This window comes from Chaetodon auriga, chromosome 9 (assembly GCF_051107435.1).
Source record: "Chaetodon auriga isolate fChaAug3 chromosome 9, fChaAug3.hap1, whole genome shotgun sequence".
NCBI classification, from domain to species: domain Eukaryota; kingdom Metazoa; phylum Chordata; class Actinopteri; order Chaetodontiformes; family Chaetodontidae; genus Chaetodon; species Chaetodon auriga.
In genome coordinates, this window is record NC_135082.1 from 10305931 (window position 1) to 10320669 (window position 14739).

General features: G+C 43.7%; 1 protein-coding gene across 7 annotated transcripts in view; it reads right to left on the reverse strand.

Moving 5' to 3' along the window:
* The window catches only part of ablim3 (actin binding LIM protein family, member 3), a 42669-nt gene that overhangs the window by 9662 nt on the left and 18268 nt on the right, over positions 1-14739 (reverse strand). For 5 of the 7 annotated variants that reach the window (XR_013077550.1, XR_013077551.1, XM_076738708.1 and 2 more), the window contains exons 3-10: positions 12865-13048; positions 8944-9059; positions 6339-6465; positions 6075-6168; positions 2605-2692; positions 2407-2465; positions 2219-2290; positions 392-553 (exon numbers count right to left, since the gene is read on the reverse strand). Coding sequence is in view for 3 of the 7 variants with exons in the window: in XM_076738708.1 (XP_076594823.1) it covers positions 392-553; positions 2219-2290; positions 2407-2465; positions 2605-2692; positions 6075-6168; positions 6339-6465; positions 8944-9059; positions 12865-13048 (902 nt within the window). In the remaining 4 variants the exon portion in view is untranslated. The remainder of the gene's footprint in view (positions 1-391; positions 554-2218; positions 2291-2406; positions 2466-2604; positions 2693-6074; positions 6169-6338; positions 6466-8943; positions 9060-12864; positions 13049-14739) is intronic. The other 2 variants (XR_013077552.1, XR_013077553.1) reach the window with 1 other exon arrangement.

The window sequence follows — 14739 nt, forward strand, 5'->3', positions numbered from 1 at the left end:
GTGTGTCTAGCTCACTAACGAACACTTTACTATGCATCTCTTTTGTTGTGGTTTTATATTATGCTTTACAGCTCGGTTAAGGTTTACAGACAGAGAAAAAAAGGGAAGAGCTGCTGATTATGCAAAGGAGTCTGAGAAACAATTAACTTGCTTGCACTGAAAAATTTTCAATTTTCCCTGCAAATCACATTTTACCAAATGATCCATTCAATCAGTTTTTGAAAAATACAAAAATGAAAATAATGAGCCCTATAAATAGTACATGGCTGAGCTGGACTGAAGACACACACTTCTTATCAGCACAGCTCCAATCATAAACTAAACAAGTGTTTTCCTCTGAAAACAGACCAGTGATGAGACCAGTTTGACCTAGAGTGTGTAGCAGAAGTACCTCCCCATAGCTGTAAGTGTCTAGCCTGTCATCAGAGGTGTATCTGTGGTAGGGCTGGTATGAGGAGGATATGAGGTCTGGCTGTTGGACCTCGTATATGGCCTTGACCTTTGGCAGGGCAGCTAGGTCCTTATAATCTAGGATCTCATTCTTCACTCTGGCCTGGAGAGAGGACACACACATACACCCACCAAAGACAACAGCAACAAGACCCAACATCAACCACGTGGATGATGCACAGTAACAAAGTAGGATGGAAACTCCACCAGTGACAGTAAGCAAAATCATGCAGCAGTGAGAGGAAGTGAGAAAGAGCTGATGAAGCACACGCAAGCCTGCATGTGCACATACAGTACGTGTGCGCTCATCAAAAGTACACATGTACGCTGCAGAACCTGACAGCAGTGGAAGTTGTTGACCTTCAGGAGCTCAGCATGTGTGAGAAAGAGAGCAGAGGATGCAAAGACAGCCAGAGAGAGAGGGAGAGCAGAGAGGAGACAGTGTGGACGACAGGCATGCTTACGCTGCATTTCTCGCTCATCCATCACCTTAAACAGAAAGGTCATTGATTATGAGACGAGAGCAGAGCAGGGCAGGGCTGAGCGGAGAGCGGTGACTCCTGCTTCCATGCAGACAACCCCTGACATGCTAATACTGCCGACATGCAGCAACACTCAGCAGACTGGCAAGCAGCACCGTTGGACACTGTTCCATATCTGGCTGAAGCCTCATTTTGAAATGGAACTGGTCCAACTGTTCGATGTATAGATGGGCAACCTTCTCATAAGCCTGTATGTTGTTCAATTAGCCGACATAGTGTTTCTTATATGAACGTATAAAGTATATTTCTTGGGTGTAAATTGTACCGATTTGGTCATTTTAGTGTCAAAACATGTCTAGGTATAAACTGGGATGAATTTGGTTGAAATACGGAAAAGGTTTTTTTTAGATATCAAGGTTATATTTAATTATTTTTCCACATTTTCATTTTCAATGCACCCTTATTTGTTTATTTTTTTTGGGTTTGTTTTTCTGTCTGTCAGCGCAATTATTGAAAAACTACTGTCTGATTACTTTTTTTTATTATTTTCCCTTAACTTTGTGAGATTTGCTGGAATAAATGTCATCCATCTTAAAATCCAGTCGATGGTAGTAAAGTTCAATAGCGACAACAGAATTCTGTAGGTAGCTGACACATGTAGCGGCTCAAACTTCACACAGAAAGCAGTCGATATGGAGCACTGGGGGACAGTGGCTTCATGGGAGAACTGGTACAGTTGTTGTCACAATTGTAGGATACTTCGTCTTGGGCCGTGAATGTCTGTACATTTCATGGCCATCCATCAAACAGCTGTTGAGACTTTCAGTCTGAACCAAAATAGTGCACTGACTTACACTGCTATCCCTGGAGCCATGATGTTAGCTTTGCTGACACTAGCATTTTCATCTGAATTTAGCCCAGTTTTAACTCATCTGGGTGTTTCTCAACATGCAAATCATCACAGGACATTCTGGGTATTGATGACTGAAGGCGGTCATCACTAAATAATAATATATGACTATTGTGCTTTGTTGTAACAGTTGTTCACATTGTGACAACAAGATCCTTCACAATCGTATCACTTCTTTTTGACATCACTAATGACAACAGATGTTAGGACACAGACAAGTGAACAGGCCAAGGGGAGTGAGCAGCCTCTCAGGTTGATGCTTAACCAGTGAGGGCTATGGCTAGCGCTTGTGTTTCTGGTGTAGCAATTGTGCTTTTAGGATAAGCTCAGTGGCAGCTAGAAGTGACAAAAAGCTGCAAAGTTATAGGCTACTCACACATATAACTCTACTAGGAGAGCCTATGGAGGAGCCCGGTGGAGAGATGGAGGCCTCTGACAGGCGTCTGTGCTGTGAGGTGCAAACAGATAAAGGAAAAAAAGAAAAAGGAGATGGGAGAATTCACACAGTGAGGAAATTACAGTTTTGATTTTATTTGAACATCTTCATTTCAAACTCCATCTCACCCTGAGTCTCCTCTCTGCCCTCGCTGCCTGCTTGCATAATGGGTGCCACACCTCACATCCTGAAGAAGAGGGAGAGAAGACAGATTGGCACTGGGATGCTCCCACTTGCCATGCATTCGTCTACATGGACATGCACTCTACAGTGTGTGTATGTGCGCACACGTGTCAGTGTGTGGATGTATTGGCATCGAGTTTCACCTGTCAGGTACATTTCCTCTCCCTCTTTGAACATCATGTTACAGCGCGAGCACCGAGCGCAGGTCGGATGGTAGTGTTTCCCTCCCGCCTGTGAGGAAGGAAGAGAAGAAGAGGTGTGACCGAACATGAATTATCACCAGGAACAGTTTCACAGAATGAGAGCTAATCTACAAATTACACCCCACCTTGAACAGGTCATTATCCCCATATGTTTTCTACTGTGTATCACCTGACCAACAATGGCCTCATAATATACTGAAACCTCATTGCATAGCCTGTAGTTGTTTCATCAGCGTGCAGCAATCACATGATAGCCACCACCCATTCTCCTCCATGCCATAATTAGAGCAAAGATCCCTGTGGGTCAGTCACATGAAGAAAACTGCTGGAGTGTGTGTGCGTGTATGTGTGTGTACGCGACAGAGAGAGAGGGGGAAGTCGGTGGCCATGTAAGTGAAGGACACAAGAGCGCGATCATGTCCTTGGACATTCAGAGCGCCCCGAGGGAGCACATCCAAACACACATGGCGCAGGTGAAAGGGACACATGAAATGATGCAGTATGATGTCATTGGGTCCATTTATCCAGACCAGTTCACGGTCCTGATGTTCCTCCACATGTGTCTCCGCTGGGCCGATGGCTGAGGCGTGGTCCCGTCCCATCACCTCTGCCTGCCTGACACACCATTAGAGAATTTCTATTTATAGAAGCACTGCTGACATGTGGCCTGTGTCAAGGAGACCTGAACTGTTTCATCTCAACACAGCCAGCACACGTGTTCGTGTGTGTGTGTGTGTGTGCGCGTGTGTGTGTGCGTGTGTGTGTATTATGTCATTTTATGCTGCACCGACATTCCCAGATTTTCATAAAACTGATGAACCTTTATATGATCTGCAGGAAATCAGGCCTGTTTAACGAATTTGCTCCAAGAACTGCCAATCAACAGCACGGTTCTTAATCATATCTAAGCTGCATTTGAACCAATCCCTGCTCTGCATGTCTGTCTCAGGTTTCTCTGAAAGGAAAGCCAGGAGAGGATGTGGCATTTCCGTCTTCTGCTTTCCGAGCAGCGGTGCGTTTACTGTCTGTGGTCGTACGGTATCAGTGCAACAACTGCTGTTACCATTTCTAATGAGGCCTCCATCTCTCCGGTGGCATTTAATAGGCTGTTATTTATTGGTGGATTAACTGATGATACTGATGAAGGAAGGAAGTGAAACTAAAGCATTTCAAAGGTTTTTATGCTCCTCTTTCTCCAGCTTCCGGTCTTTACTTCTCCCCTTTTCCATCTGTTCTAAACTACTCATTAAACTAACGACCTTTGGCTCTGGAAAGTTGGACTGAAGAGGGGCCCAGAGGAACATGCCTAATCATCAACACAGATGCAAACATAGACAGATTAGTCTGGGTTTTCACTATGGGAGAGCAGAGAAATCAGCATCGCACAGCAACTCCATCGAAAGTATGATAAATGATAATGATTTCAAACAGGTAAATAGATGACTGGGACAGCATTAGTTTTACTAACATAAACTATAATTAAAAAACTGTTTACTTTTTTAGTTGCTAATAAGACAAACAAATGGACAAATGAAGTGATTATTCCTTCTCAGTCTGAACTTGCATGCATCTGTAGACTCACAGAGCTTTAGCTTTCTGTAGAGGACAGTATCATCACAGTGACAGTCAGCCTCACACATGTAAACAGATGAATATGTAGGGTGATAAGGTCAGCCGGTCCACATGCTGTTGGACAACTTGGCTCTGTGTTTACCTTTGGTCAGGCTCAGAAACAAGCAGACTATTCATGAAAAAAACATGCTACTACAAGCTGTAGGAGACCTGTGCAGTATCTTAGTAGTTAATATTTTAAGTTGTTTTGTGCGAGTCCTCGTGGTGGTGAGTTGAAAGTTAGCTTGACCCAGAGAGTCACAATGGCCTGATTTTTGGGAAATACAACACGTTTCTGTTGACTTAAAGTGGAACCAAAAATCAAATGACTAAAATTTGACTAAAACAAATCAATTTTATTTATAAGGCCAGTGGCACAAATTCCAAATTTCCCTAAAGGGGAACATCTGCACGGCAAAGGCTACCCCCGCCCATCCTCAGACCCGTGATTCAGATAAAGAAAAACTCCCCACAAAAACATTTAATATTGGCAAAAATGGAAGAAACCTTAAGAAGAGCAACAGAGGAGGGATCCCTCTCCCAGGACGGACTGACATGTCCATGCATAGACAATAGACAAGCAGTTAGGATGACAAAATAACAGAATTGGTAGATAAAACTAAATTAAAATCAAGTACCAGATTAAGCTGAATTTATGTTATTCCTATCCTAAATGTATATACTGTATGTTTGGTGAGTTACTGTTCCTGGACTTTTCGTGAGTCAAACAAGTTGCACGCTGCATCTTAAAGAAGCACACGATTATGATATCAAAATGTCAGAGCAGAAAAGAGTGAATGTCATGCATGCAAGCACACACGAATGTTCAGAGAGTGAGAGAAAGAGACACAGAGAGAGGGAGACTCACAGATAAAGGCTGACATGTCCCCATGTCTATAAATAGCCCAGAGAGGCTGATAGTCAGGAACAAAGCACTTTACACCAGCCATTCTGACAAGCAAAGGAGCACAGGGACAACAAGGCACTGCGTGTGTGTGTGTGTATGTGCATGTGTGTGTGTGTGTTTGTGTGTGTGAATGTTTCCATGCATGTGTCTGACAAAGTTTTACTACGTCTGCTCCCTTTCCTCAGGTCTCAACAGACCAGAGACACCCTCCAGAGACTCCCCAAAACATTTAATTAGCATCTGCACTTTATCACTCTCATTATGTTCATCTCTACCCTCTTCATTATTTTCCCTTCACTTCTTCCTTACACCTGTTCTCCTCTGTCTGCCCCAGCTCCACCTCCTCTGCTCTCCCCTCTCTACTGCTGACTCCTTCTTCTATCACTTTTTAAAACCGCTTCAGCGTGAGATCACGCAAAGCATTTCCATCACTGCAGGATTCGCTTGCTGCGACTCTCCTCCTTCCATCTTTTCCTTCCACTCTTTACCCTCTGATCTTTTTATAACTCCCTTTTCCTCTCAACGTCTTACACCTTGTTATGATTCAATCTAGCTTTTTGCTTGCTGCCTGTGTTCTGCTCAACTGTGCGTCTTGAGGAAACCGTGAAGAAGTGGATGTGCACCAATGTTTGACCAGGCTAGCACACAGCAGCTGAATTTGTTTTGGTTTAGTCAAGCGGGACAAAATTCTTATCATTCCCGTCAATCTTAAGTCGCTCACTCCCTCAAGCACAGCAGGACTTACAGGGAGGATAAAATACAACTGCTCAGTTCTGATAACGCTGATTATACTCAGTCAACTCCCAATTTGGATTTCTGTATTGCTGCAGAATTCCGCGCAGCTAAATCTCCATTAACACCGTCTCATGTTGAAATCTGCTCCCATTCTCACCTCCAGAACCCTTCCACTGATGTATCGGCTGCAGGTCTCACATTTCACCCCGTACTGGGCGTGGTAATCTGCCTCACAGTATGGCACTCCATCTCTGCAACATAGAGAATAAAAACATAGCTGCTGTAGCGTGCCAAATGCACAGTTAAGCATATCTGGAAAGTGCAGCATGTGTATTTGTACGTCATTTCTGAGTGAGACACGACAATCAAATGCTTTGAAATGTTGCGTTTCGCCGCGTTTCTTTTCTCTTCACACACTCACTTGCTGATGTACTCTCCTGTGAGGACCATGTTGCAGGTCTGACATCTGAAGCAGCTGACGTGCCACTGCTTCTCCAGCGCCAGGAGAGACTGACCCTGCTTGATCTCGTCTCTACACCCCGCACAGTCTGGAGAAGAATAGTGAGCGAAAGAGACAGAAAGAAGAATTGGAGGAGAGACGGGTAAGAGGGAAAGATGCAGACAGAGACAAGAGGAAATGCGGCGGAGAGGGGAAGGAAGAGACAGAGGAAGACAAAGTGAGCCGAGGTGTAATTGTACATTTTTAACTACCTTCTGTGCTCCTAAGTGTAGTTTTCTACCCTTGCGGCACAGCCGCCTCCTTAATCAATAGCCACACTAATGCGGGATATTGCAGGGCTGTGAGGCTTGTTCTCTCAACTGTAAGCACTGTTAAACATGATTGAATGCAGGCAGGAAGCAAGTATCACTGAAACAGCCTGAAGGCAAAAACAGTTGCATAAAATTCCCCCTCACATGAGACGTATGAGTCTCTCTCTCTGTCTAATTCTCTCTCGCACACACACACACACAAACACACATGGCACACAAGCAGAATGTACAATCCATTTCCCTCTGAAAGACGCCTCAGCAGGCGTTACTGACAACAACTAACAGGGCAAGAAAGACACAGGACAGCACAGAGGCCGCCAATGATGCATGGCTGCAGAGTGTCGAAATGCTGAAAAAAGGTCAACATGCCATTTGTTTCCATTTGGAAGACAGTTGACTTAGTTTAACCTTTTCCGACCTGGTCTACTACCCCAGACAGAAGCCTGGAGTCCCAAGGGACCACTTCACTCCAACCTGTCAGCCAAGACAAACTGTGTTTTGCAGTAAAAAAAAAAAAAACAGCAGTGTATTGAGTCAGGCTTCTGCAGTCCAGATAAATCTTAACTGTCATTTGGTGGTGATAATGCTGAGTACATAGGACCAGGGTTTCAGCCCAAGACTGATTTTCTTCTGAGTCATGATACAGTTCCCATTTTAGCCACTGAGTGAAACAGTTTTTAGATCATCTTAAAACGATGATGAACGTAACAGAGCTTGTGACATGGAATCTTTCAGCATGGTTAGATAAAGACTGACACTGAATGACGGCGGACAGAAAACTGCTTCTGCACTGTTGTTTGTGGCTCTGTGATGTCACAGCAGGTGACTTCATCAGCTGTCAAAAGCCAAAATATGCCATCAATACATCAGTGTAGTAGCAGTAGCTTCCTGCACTCTGTGATTCATCCTTTAAAGGAACAGTTCAACATTTTGGGAAATGTGTTTACATGCTTTCGTGGTGAGAGTTAGATGAGAAGATAAATTCCACTTCCATACCTGTCCATTCAATATGAAGCTACAGTCAACAGGTGGTTAGCTTAGCTTAGCATAAAGACTTGTAACAGGGAGAAGCAGCTAGCCTGGCTTTGTCCACAGGTAACAAAATCTCCCTACCAGCACCTCTAAAGCTCATTAATGAACATATTATATCTCTTTTGTTCAATCCATAAAAAGTGGGCTGTTAAGCAGATTTTACTCCCTTTGGACAGAGGTACCAACTCTGCATCGCTAAGCGAACAGCCTGCTGGCGACAGCTTCATGAGAGGCATAAGCGCTCCCTTCTAACTTGGCAAGAAAGCAAATAAGCGTGTTTCCAAAATGGTGAATTATTGCTTTGAAGAGAGGATGGATTAAAACAGGCAACTAAAACTTTAATTGGGGCTATAAAACTACATTTCTCAGTGTAAAGATTTGGTCATTGATGCATAAACAAGCCAACATCCTCTGATAATACTTTCCACCCTGTCATTATGCCTTTTCCTAGCCCTTTCCCCTACAGTAATCATTTTGTACTGGCTAAATGTATTTCACTCACAGAGCATATATTTGCATTCTTAAACACCAAAATGACAGAGGAACAGTTTGTAAATCCAGTGCATTACATTTACTGTCTGCACTCCATGGCCCATTTCATAGACTGCCTCCTGATAAGACAGAGTGATGAACATGTACCTGGGGAGCCGTTTGGATTTTATTCTCCTGAATGGAGCGATCTGGGGAGGACAGTTTTTCACTGCCTCTCCACCATCTGTTATTACTGCACAGCCAGTGAGCAGCAGCCTGTTGTTTGTATGCCACACTTAACAAATGATTCACTATCAATCACAATTGCTGTGTTGTTGGATCACAATTTGTCATTTTCCTGCTTTATACTGAAAAGGAGAGGGCTATGCACCTATTGACACACAGGATTTGCAGCTCATTATTTACTTGCAGTATGCAGACAACTACATCGCACATGTGTGAAAGATGTACAGTATGTGCTCATGCAGGAATATGTGACCAGATGCACAGTGAAAACGCACCACCCTCCATTCTCTGCGTGTTGACAGTAATGAATGAATGATGTGTCTGTTTGCGTTGCATAACTCTCAGCTGGCGGATCAGCACGACAGGTTGGACCACTGATCTGACAGACACTTGATTAGCTAAATGAGCTAAATGGACCTCACAGACACATCGTATTAGACTAGGCGCACTGTAGCGCCTGGTGGCCCTAAACAGAGTGGACAAAGCATGGCGGATGCTGGACTTACGGCTGGGCCCGTGGATCTTGATCGGTTCATTTGACTTGACGAGTGTGTGAGAGCACTGCTGGCACACGCAGTCCTTTCCACTGAATGTTACTCTGTCTCCAATGGGGAAGGGTTTACTGAGGAGGAAAGAAAAAGATAGAGGGAATTAGACAACGAGCACACAAACAAGCAGATAAAAATGCCTGCAGTGATTCTGTGTGTTTACATTACATCCAAGCATACACATGGAAATAACAAATGGGTGCTGGCAGAAACATGATTGGGTGACAGACAAGCCATAATCCTGCTGACACAAGCTAAATACAGTCTGACATCCTCTGTGAACCTGAAAGTACATTTCCAAACAGTTGGGGCGGCAAGTTAATAGCACGTTGATTGTTGCAGGAGCACCTGGCTGCTCTGTGATTAAAGAGGCGATAATGTGACGCTGCCACGGGCTTCTAAGGGGAAAACTGGCTCTCTCAGTGAGAATGAAAACTTATTATGGAGACTGTGTGGAGTGCATACTGATCTTAACTGCCTCTTTCTCTCTCAGTCTGTCCGCCCAGCTCGCTCTACCCAAGCTGGTGCCACCAGGTCACTGCTCTCGTCGCCGCTTTAAAGCTAAACTAAGATGAAGAAGGGCAAGTGCACACACATGCAGACAAGCGGACTACATGACAGCAAGCCAGCGCCTACGAAATCAAATTTGTCATGATGCACTGTTTCACTGCTTTCCTCGTCTATAGCATTTTCATAGAGACGGATTGATTTCTTTAGGATGTGAGAATGAATGGGGAGCTAAAAGGCTTAGGGAAGGCTGTTTAAAAGACATAGACGGCAGTAATCCTTTTACTCCCCCGCCGAGGCCTGGAGCTGGAGCCAAGACCCAGAGGGAGGCTAGAGTCTCCAGCAGAGCTCACAGTCAGCACACAAGAGCGCAGCACATCCATGCACTGCACTCTTGCGGAGGTCGTGAGCCCTCGAAAGTGTGTTTCTAGGGAGCTCGGAGTATTTTACAGCTGTTTCTGTCAGGGAGCTGGCACATACAGTATTCCAGTTTTGCTCCTTTGTGCTGCTATATTATTCAAAGAAGGACAATGTCCATATACAAAAGAGAACAGACAGACAAGTAAGAGGTACAGATGAGCCAGCAGGGATGTTTCACCACACAAATTATTCAACAAAGGCCCTGGTAAACACTGAAAGAGACACAAGTCAATGAAAACTGATAAAGCCTATTATTCATTTAGGCTGCATTTTAATTTCACCCTTCAGTTGGTCCCAAGGTTATCCATCTGTTCGTACACAATTTGCAATTTCTAATTGAACTGAAAGGCCACACTGAGCAAAATGCTAAACACAGAAAACCAGACAAGACTGTATTCGACATTTTTTGTGTCCACTTCCAAGCATGACAGGCTAAGTCTTTCACATATACTGTTTAAATGCCTGACCGTAGCTATGTCAGTCCATAGTCTAAGCCGTGGTGGTGCAGACGAGTGTGTTAGTCAGTGCTTGACCTTGTCTTTACCTGTGTGTTGCTCTCACTCCCTCAAGACAGTCTTGCCTTGTCAGCCTTTCTCAGCACTTTAAAAATTTACTCTGTTTACATATTTAATGCATGTTTCTTTTTCCTTAAAAAAAAATGGCTACAGAAGTAAAGCTATTTCTGGCTTTCTACGGATATGAACTCTGGCTTTGATCACCGCTGCTCCTCAAAAAAAAAAAAAAAACATCAGCACGGAAAAGTGAAACTCGCAGTCTACCTTCATTAGAGCCAAGAACTGTGATGACAAAGAGAAAAGTGGGACAATGATGAAGACAGAAAGGAAGATGATGTGATGCGGATGATGATTAAGAGCAGGAAGATGATGACAGTAATGATGAGGATGAGGAGACGACAGAGGAGGAGGAGGAGGGGGAAAAATAGAAGAGGTTCAAGAAAAGACTGTGAGCAATGTGACAGAGGGCAGACGGAGCAGGAAAGAAGAGATTCACCCTTCGGCTTCTCGCTGTCTCTTCCAGTTGACTCCACACACACACACACACACACACACACACACCCACACACACACATATACATGGACATCCCTGTCACTGCCAGCACTGCTCCGCTGGCTGTCTCCGGCCAGTTGGTGTCAGTTCAGTTTTTTTGCCCACGGCTGCTGGGTATGGCCGCATTTTTTTCGGCCAATGTCAAGCAGATACGGACAACAGACAAACTCTAGCCTCCTGGAGGAAGGTGAGGAAAGATGGCTGCTATGTAAACCTTATAACACATCAAAACAGGAGGGGGGGAGAGCAAAATAGAGATGGGTGTTGCCACATAGCATGCGTGGAAAGCGAAACAAACGAGGGGCCTTTTTAAGAGGGGGAACATGAAAGGGGGGGGGGGGGGGGGGGGGCATAAAGAGGAAAATGGTGAAATAAAAAGAGGAAAGGAGCCAACAGGGATGCTGACTCTGAGTTTGTTCGAGAGGAGCTTAACGTGAACACTGATGGAGGTCAGAGGAGAGATGGCCTACTTTTACTAAATCTAACAGCATGAAACACTGGGTCAGCTCTCTTTTTTTTGCAATCGTGACTCGACTAAGAAAAGCGACAGCCCGCTTGAGCTTTCCAATCAGATATTTATTGACATTCCGGAGCTGAGATCAGGCTGAATCGTGAGCTCAATCGCTGGCATTGCTAAATGCACTATAAAGAAATGAGTCATCTTTGCATTTGTTATTTTGAAAGATGCAACTTGTGTAGCATCGTTGGAGGAAGGATTGCATGGTCATGCAGAAAACAGTGACTCATGGCAGCGAAAGAGAAAACACTCAAATGTTTCTTACTCAGTCAATCATTACTTACTGATACAGGACAGATGCAGAGGTGATGAAGTCATATGTACAGTACACACACTACTACTGTACAATATGTTGCCTGTTAGTTAGTGTGTACTAAGTGGAGTGGATAACATTCTTTATCACATATTGCAATAGGAATGCATATTGTGATATAATAATTTCTGGAAAACATCCACATGGAAAGAGAAACTGTTTAGGGGTAAAACAACCAGGCTTTTACATTTTAAAGCCGTACTACTAATAATTTTATATTAATGATGGAGGAAATGACAGTATAATAAAAATGATGTTGCTTGTAGAATGGTAGCCAGTTCCTCTAGGCTCAGCAGTGTTTTCTTTGCATTTTTCGGCTCATTGTTTTGATTTTAGAGGCTCTAACTTTACTGTTGTGGCTCATTCTCACTGCTCTCATCAACCCTGTTTCCAGCATAAACCTGCAACAAACCCATGGCACGTTACCTGCCCAGCGCCAAACAACAGACAGACAAAGTTAGTGCCTAGCTGGTGAACATAGCAGAGTATTTAGCAACTAGGAGCTTTTTCATCACTTTGGCAGAGACCAAATCAGAGCTAAAAGGACTGGGTGGCATGAAACATGACTCCACATGTGAAAACATTTTCTTCCAAACTGACAATGTCAATGTTGTGTTTACAGCTTGTTGAACTGCCCCCAAGTGGCCAATAAAATACATTTATGGGGGCTGACAAATCAAGATGCTCGATCACATTGATACAATATTCTTACAGATCAAAGATCAAATTTACCGTAATGCTGTCCTGCTCATAAATTTGTGGCAAAAGAAATATTTGCTGCAAATAATTAAAGGATAGCGAATACAGAATGAACAGTTTATCAAAATCACTTGACAGCTGACACATTTATATTGTTTCGCTAAATACCCTTCAACCAAATGACGAACAGAAACAAGTTTTTAGGAGCTTGAGAGGCTTTTTGTCATGGGTTGGGGGAGACCAAAAAAGAACAAAAAGTATAACGCCAAATCATCATTATTATTGCCCAAACATATGTACTACTGCAGCCTACACAGTAGGAGATAGCGTGTGTGTTGTGTGTATGCATGCGTACCTGCAGACACTACAGACAAAGCACTTGGGGTGGTACGTGCGTCCCAGAGCGGAAACCACTTCTCCTGTGATGAAGCTGTCGCAGCGGTCACAGCGTGTACCGTACAGACGCTGATAGTCTGTCGTGCAGATGTACTCGCCCTTCTTTTGGAAGAAGCCTGATCGAGCCAGATCACAGTTACACACTGTGGAGAGAACAGGTGAGAGAAGGTGAGAAATCAGGACACTGAAAACACTAAAGCATATGTTAGCTATGGCAGAAATGCTCATTTTGGCTTCCCATCCTGAAAAAAAAACAAAAAAAAAAAAACGTGGTTTCCATTTTCTGTCATGTTCTCTTTAATTCAAATGAAATAACATTTGACCTTTTTCAGCCTGAGCTCCTTTCTATCTGTTTATGTGTGCATGTGTGCTTGCTTGTGCTGTGTGTATGTTTGTCTTCACACACGACTGCCAGTGAAGTTATTCAGCTCTAGACAGTGGTGAGTCAATTTGCTCTGATGGGAATATAATGATATAATCAGTGGAAAAGTCATTTTGTGCTAAACAATGTGAAAAAGGAGACAAAACAACGGGCTGCAAGTTCCCTGCATCATCAGAAAATCTACTATTCATTAAACACCGACGGGGGAGACGCTGAAATTGTTTGCTGTGTATGCACAAGGTGAATGCACAGTTAGTGTATGTATGCGTGTGTGTGTCTCTATATTGTGTATTCTAAGCAGACGTTATGCGTTACAGCACTCTGCCATGTAACTGAGAGTTAATTCCAGTGGGTGTAACAATATAGCCAAGAGGTGCTTTCACAGATCGGTGGCCAGGGTGGGTGCTGTCTCTGGTTTCTCGCAGACCATGCGGTTTACCAACACGAAGAGTTGACAGTTATTGTAACCCCCGGCTGGAAAAACTGCATGGCACTGATTAAGGTCACATCCGCATGTTTACATATATCAATGCTTTATTTGAGCCACATAGTCTCCCTTACTAATTATACAACTACAATTATCATATAACGCAATGACAACCATCATGCACCCGCTGACAAGAATGTGGATGTGGGCTGATATTTTGGGATATTTTGCTTGTGTGTTTGATTGGAAACAGGTGGACACAGCTAGCTTGGCTCTGTCAAATGTGCTTCGAACCACAAACTGGAGGAATTAAACAAATGAGATGTATCTTGTTTATCACTGATTTTCAGAGGTGCCAGTGGGTGGATTTTGTTATCTTCATAGAGAACTGAGCGAACTGTCTCGCCTGCTTCTGTTCAAAAGGTAAGAAAATCCACCTACAGCAGTAGCACCTCTGAAGCTCACTAATTAACACATTACACACAGGGTTTTACGTGCCAGACTATTTCTCAGTTAAGGCCAGTTACAGGCAGCCAGCCAGTGTTAATGCTAAACAAAGCTAACTAATTGCTAAATATTTACTGTACTGTGGTATCAATCTCCTCATCCAGCTAAGGGTCAAACTATTTGATGCTACTTCATGTATCTGGATCTACTGCAGGACAATATAAGAAAAAATGCACGCCCTACCACCCTGTCTGCACACCAGAAGGTGGCCCAACACAACACTCTGTAATGAAAACAGAGACTCTAAATGATGATAATATGAATGGACCTCCTAGAAATAAAGAGCAGTCTATATGTGCAGACACTCAGATGACTCCTGATGGGCCTGTAGCTCAGGTGAAACAGGAGACAGAAAGAAGATCAGAGGCTTTAAACACCAGCTGCTAATGAAGTGAACAGGTGCTCGAGACGTTTGAACTACACAGCAGAGAGACGAATAACCTGAGTACAGTTTGAACCATGAGGACAATACAGCTCAATATCATGCACATTCTTGTACCCGGCAACAGTGGAGCATA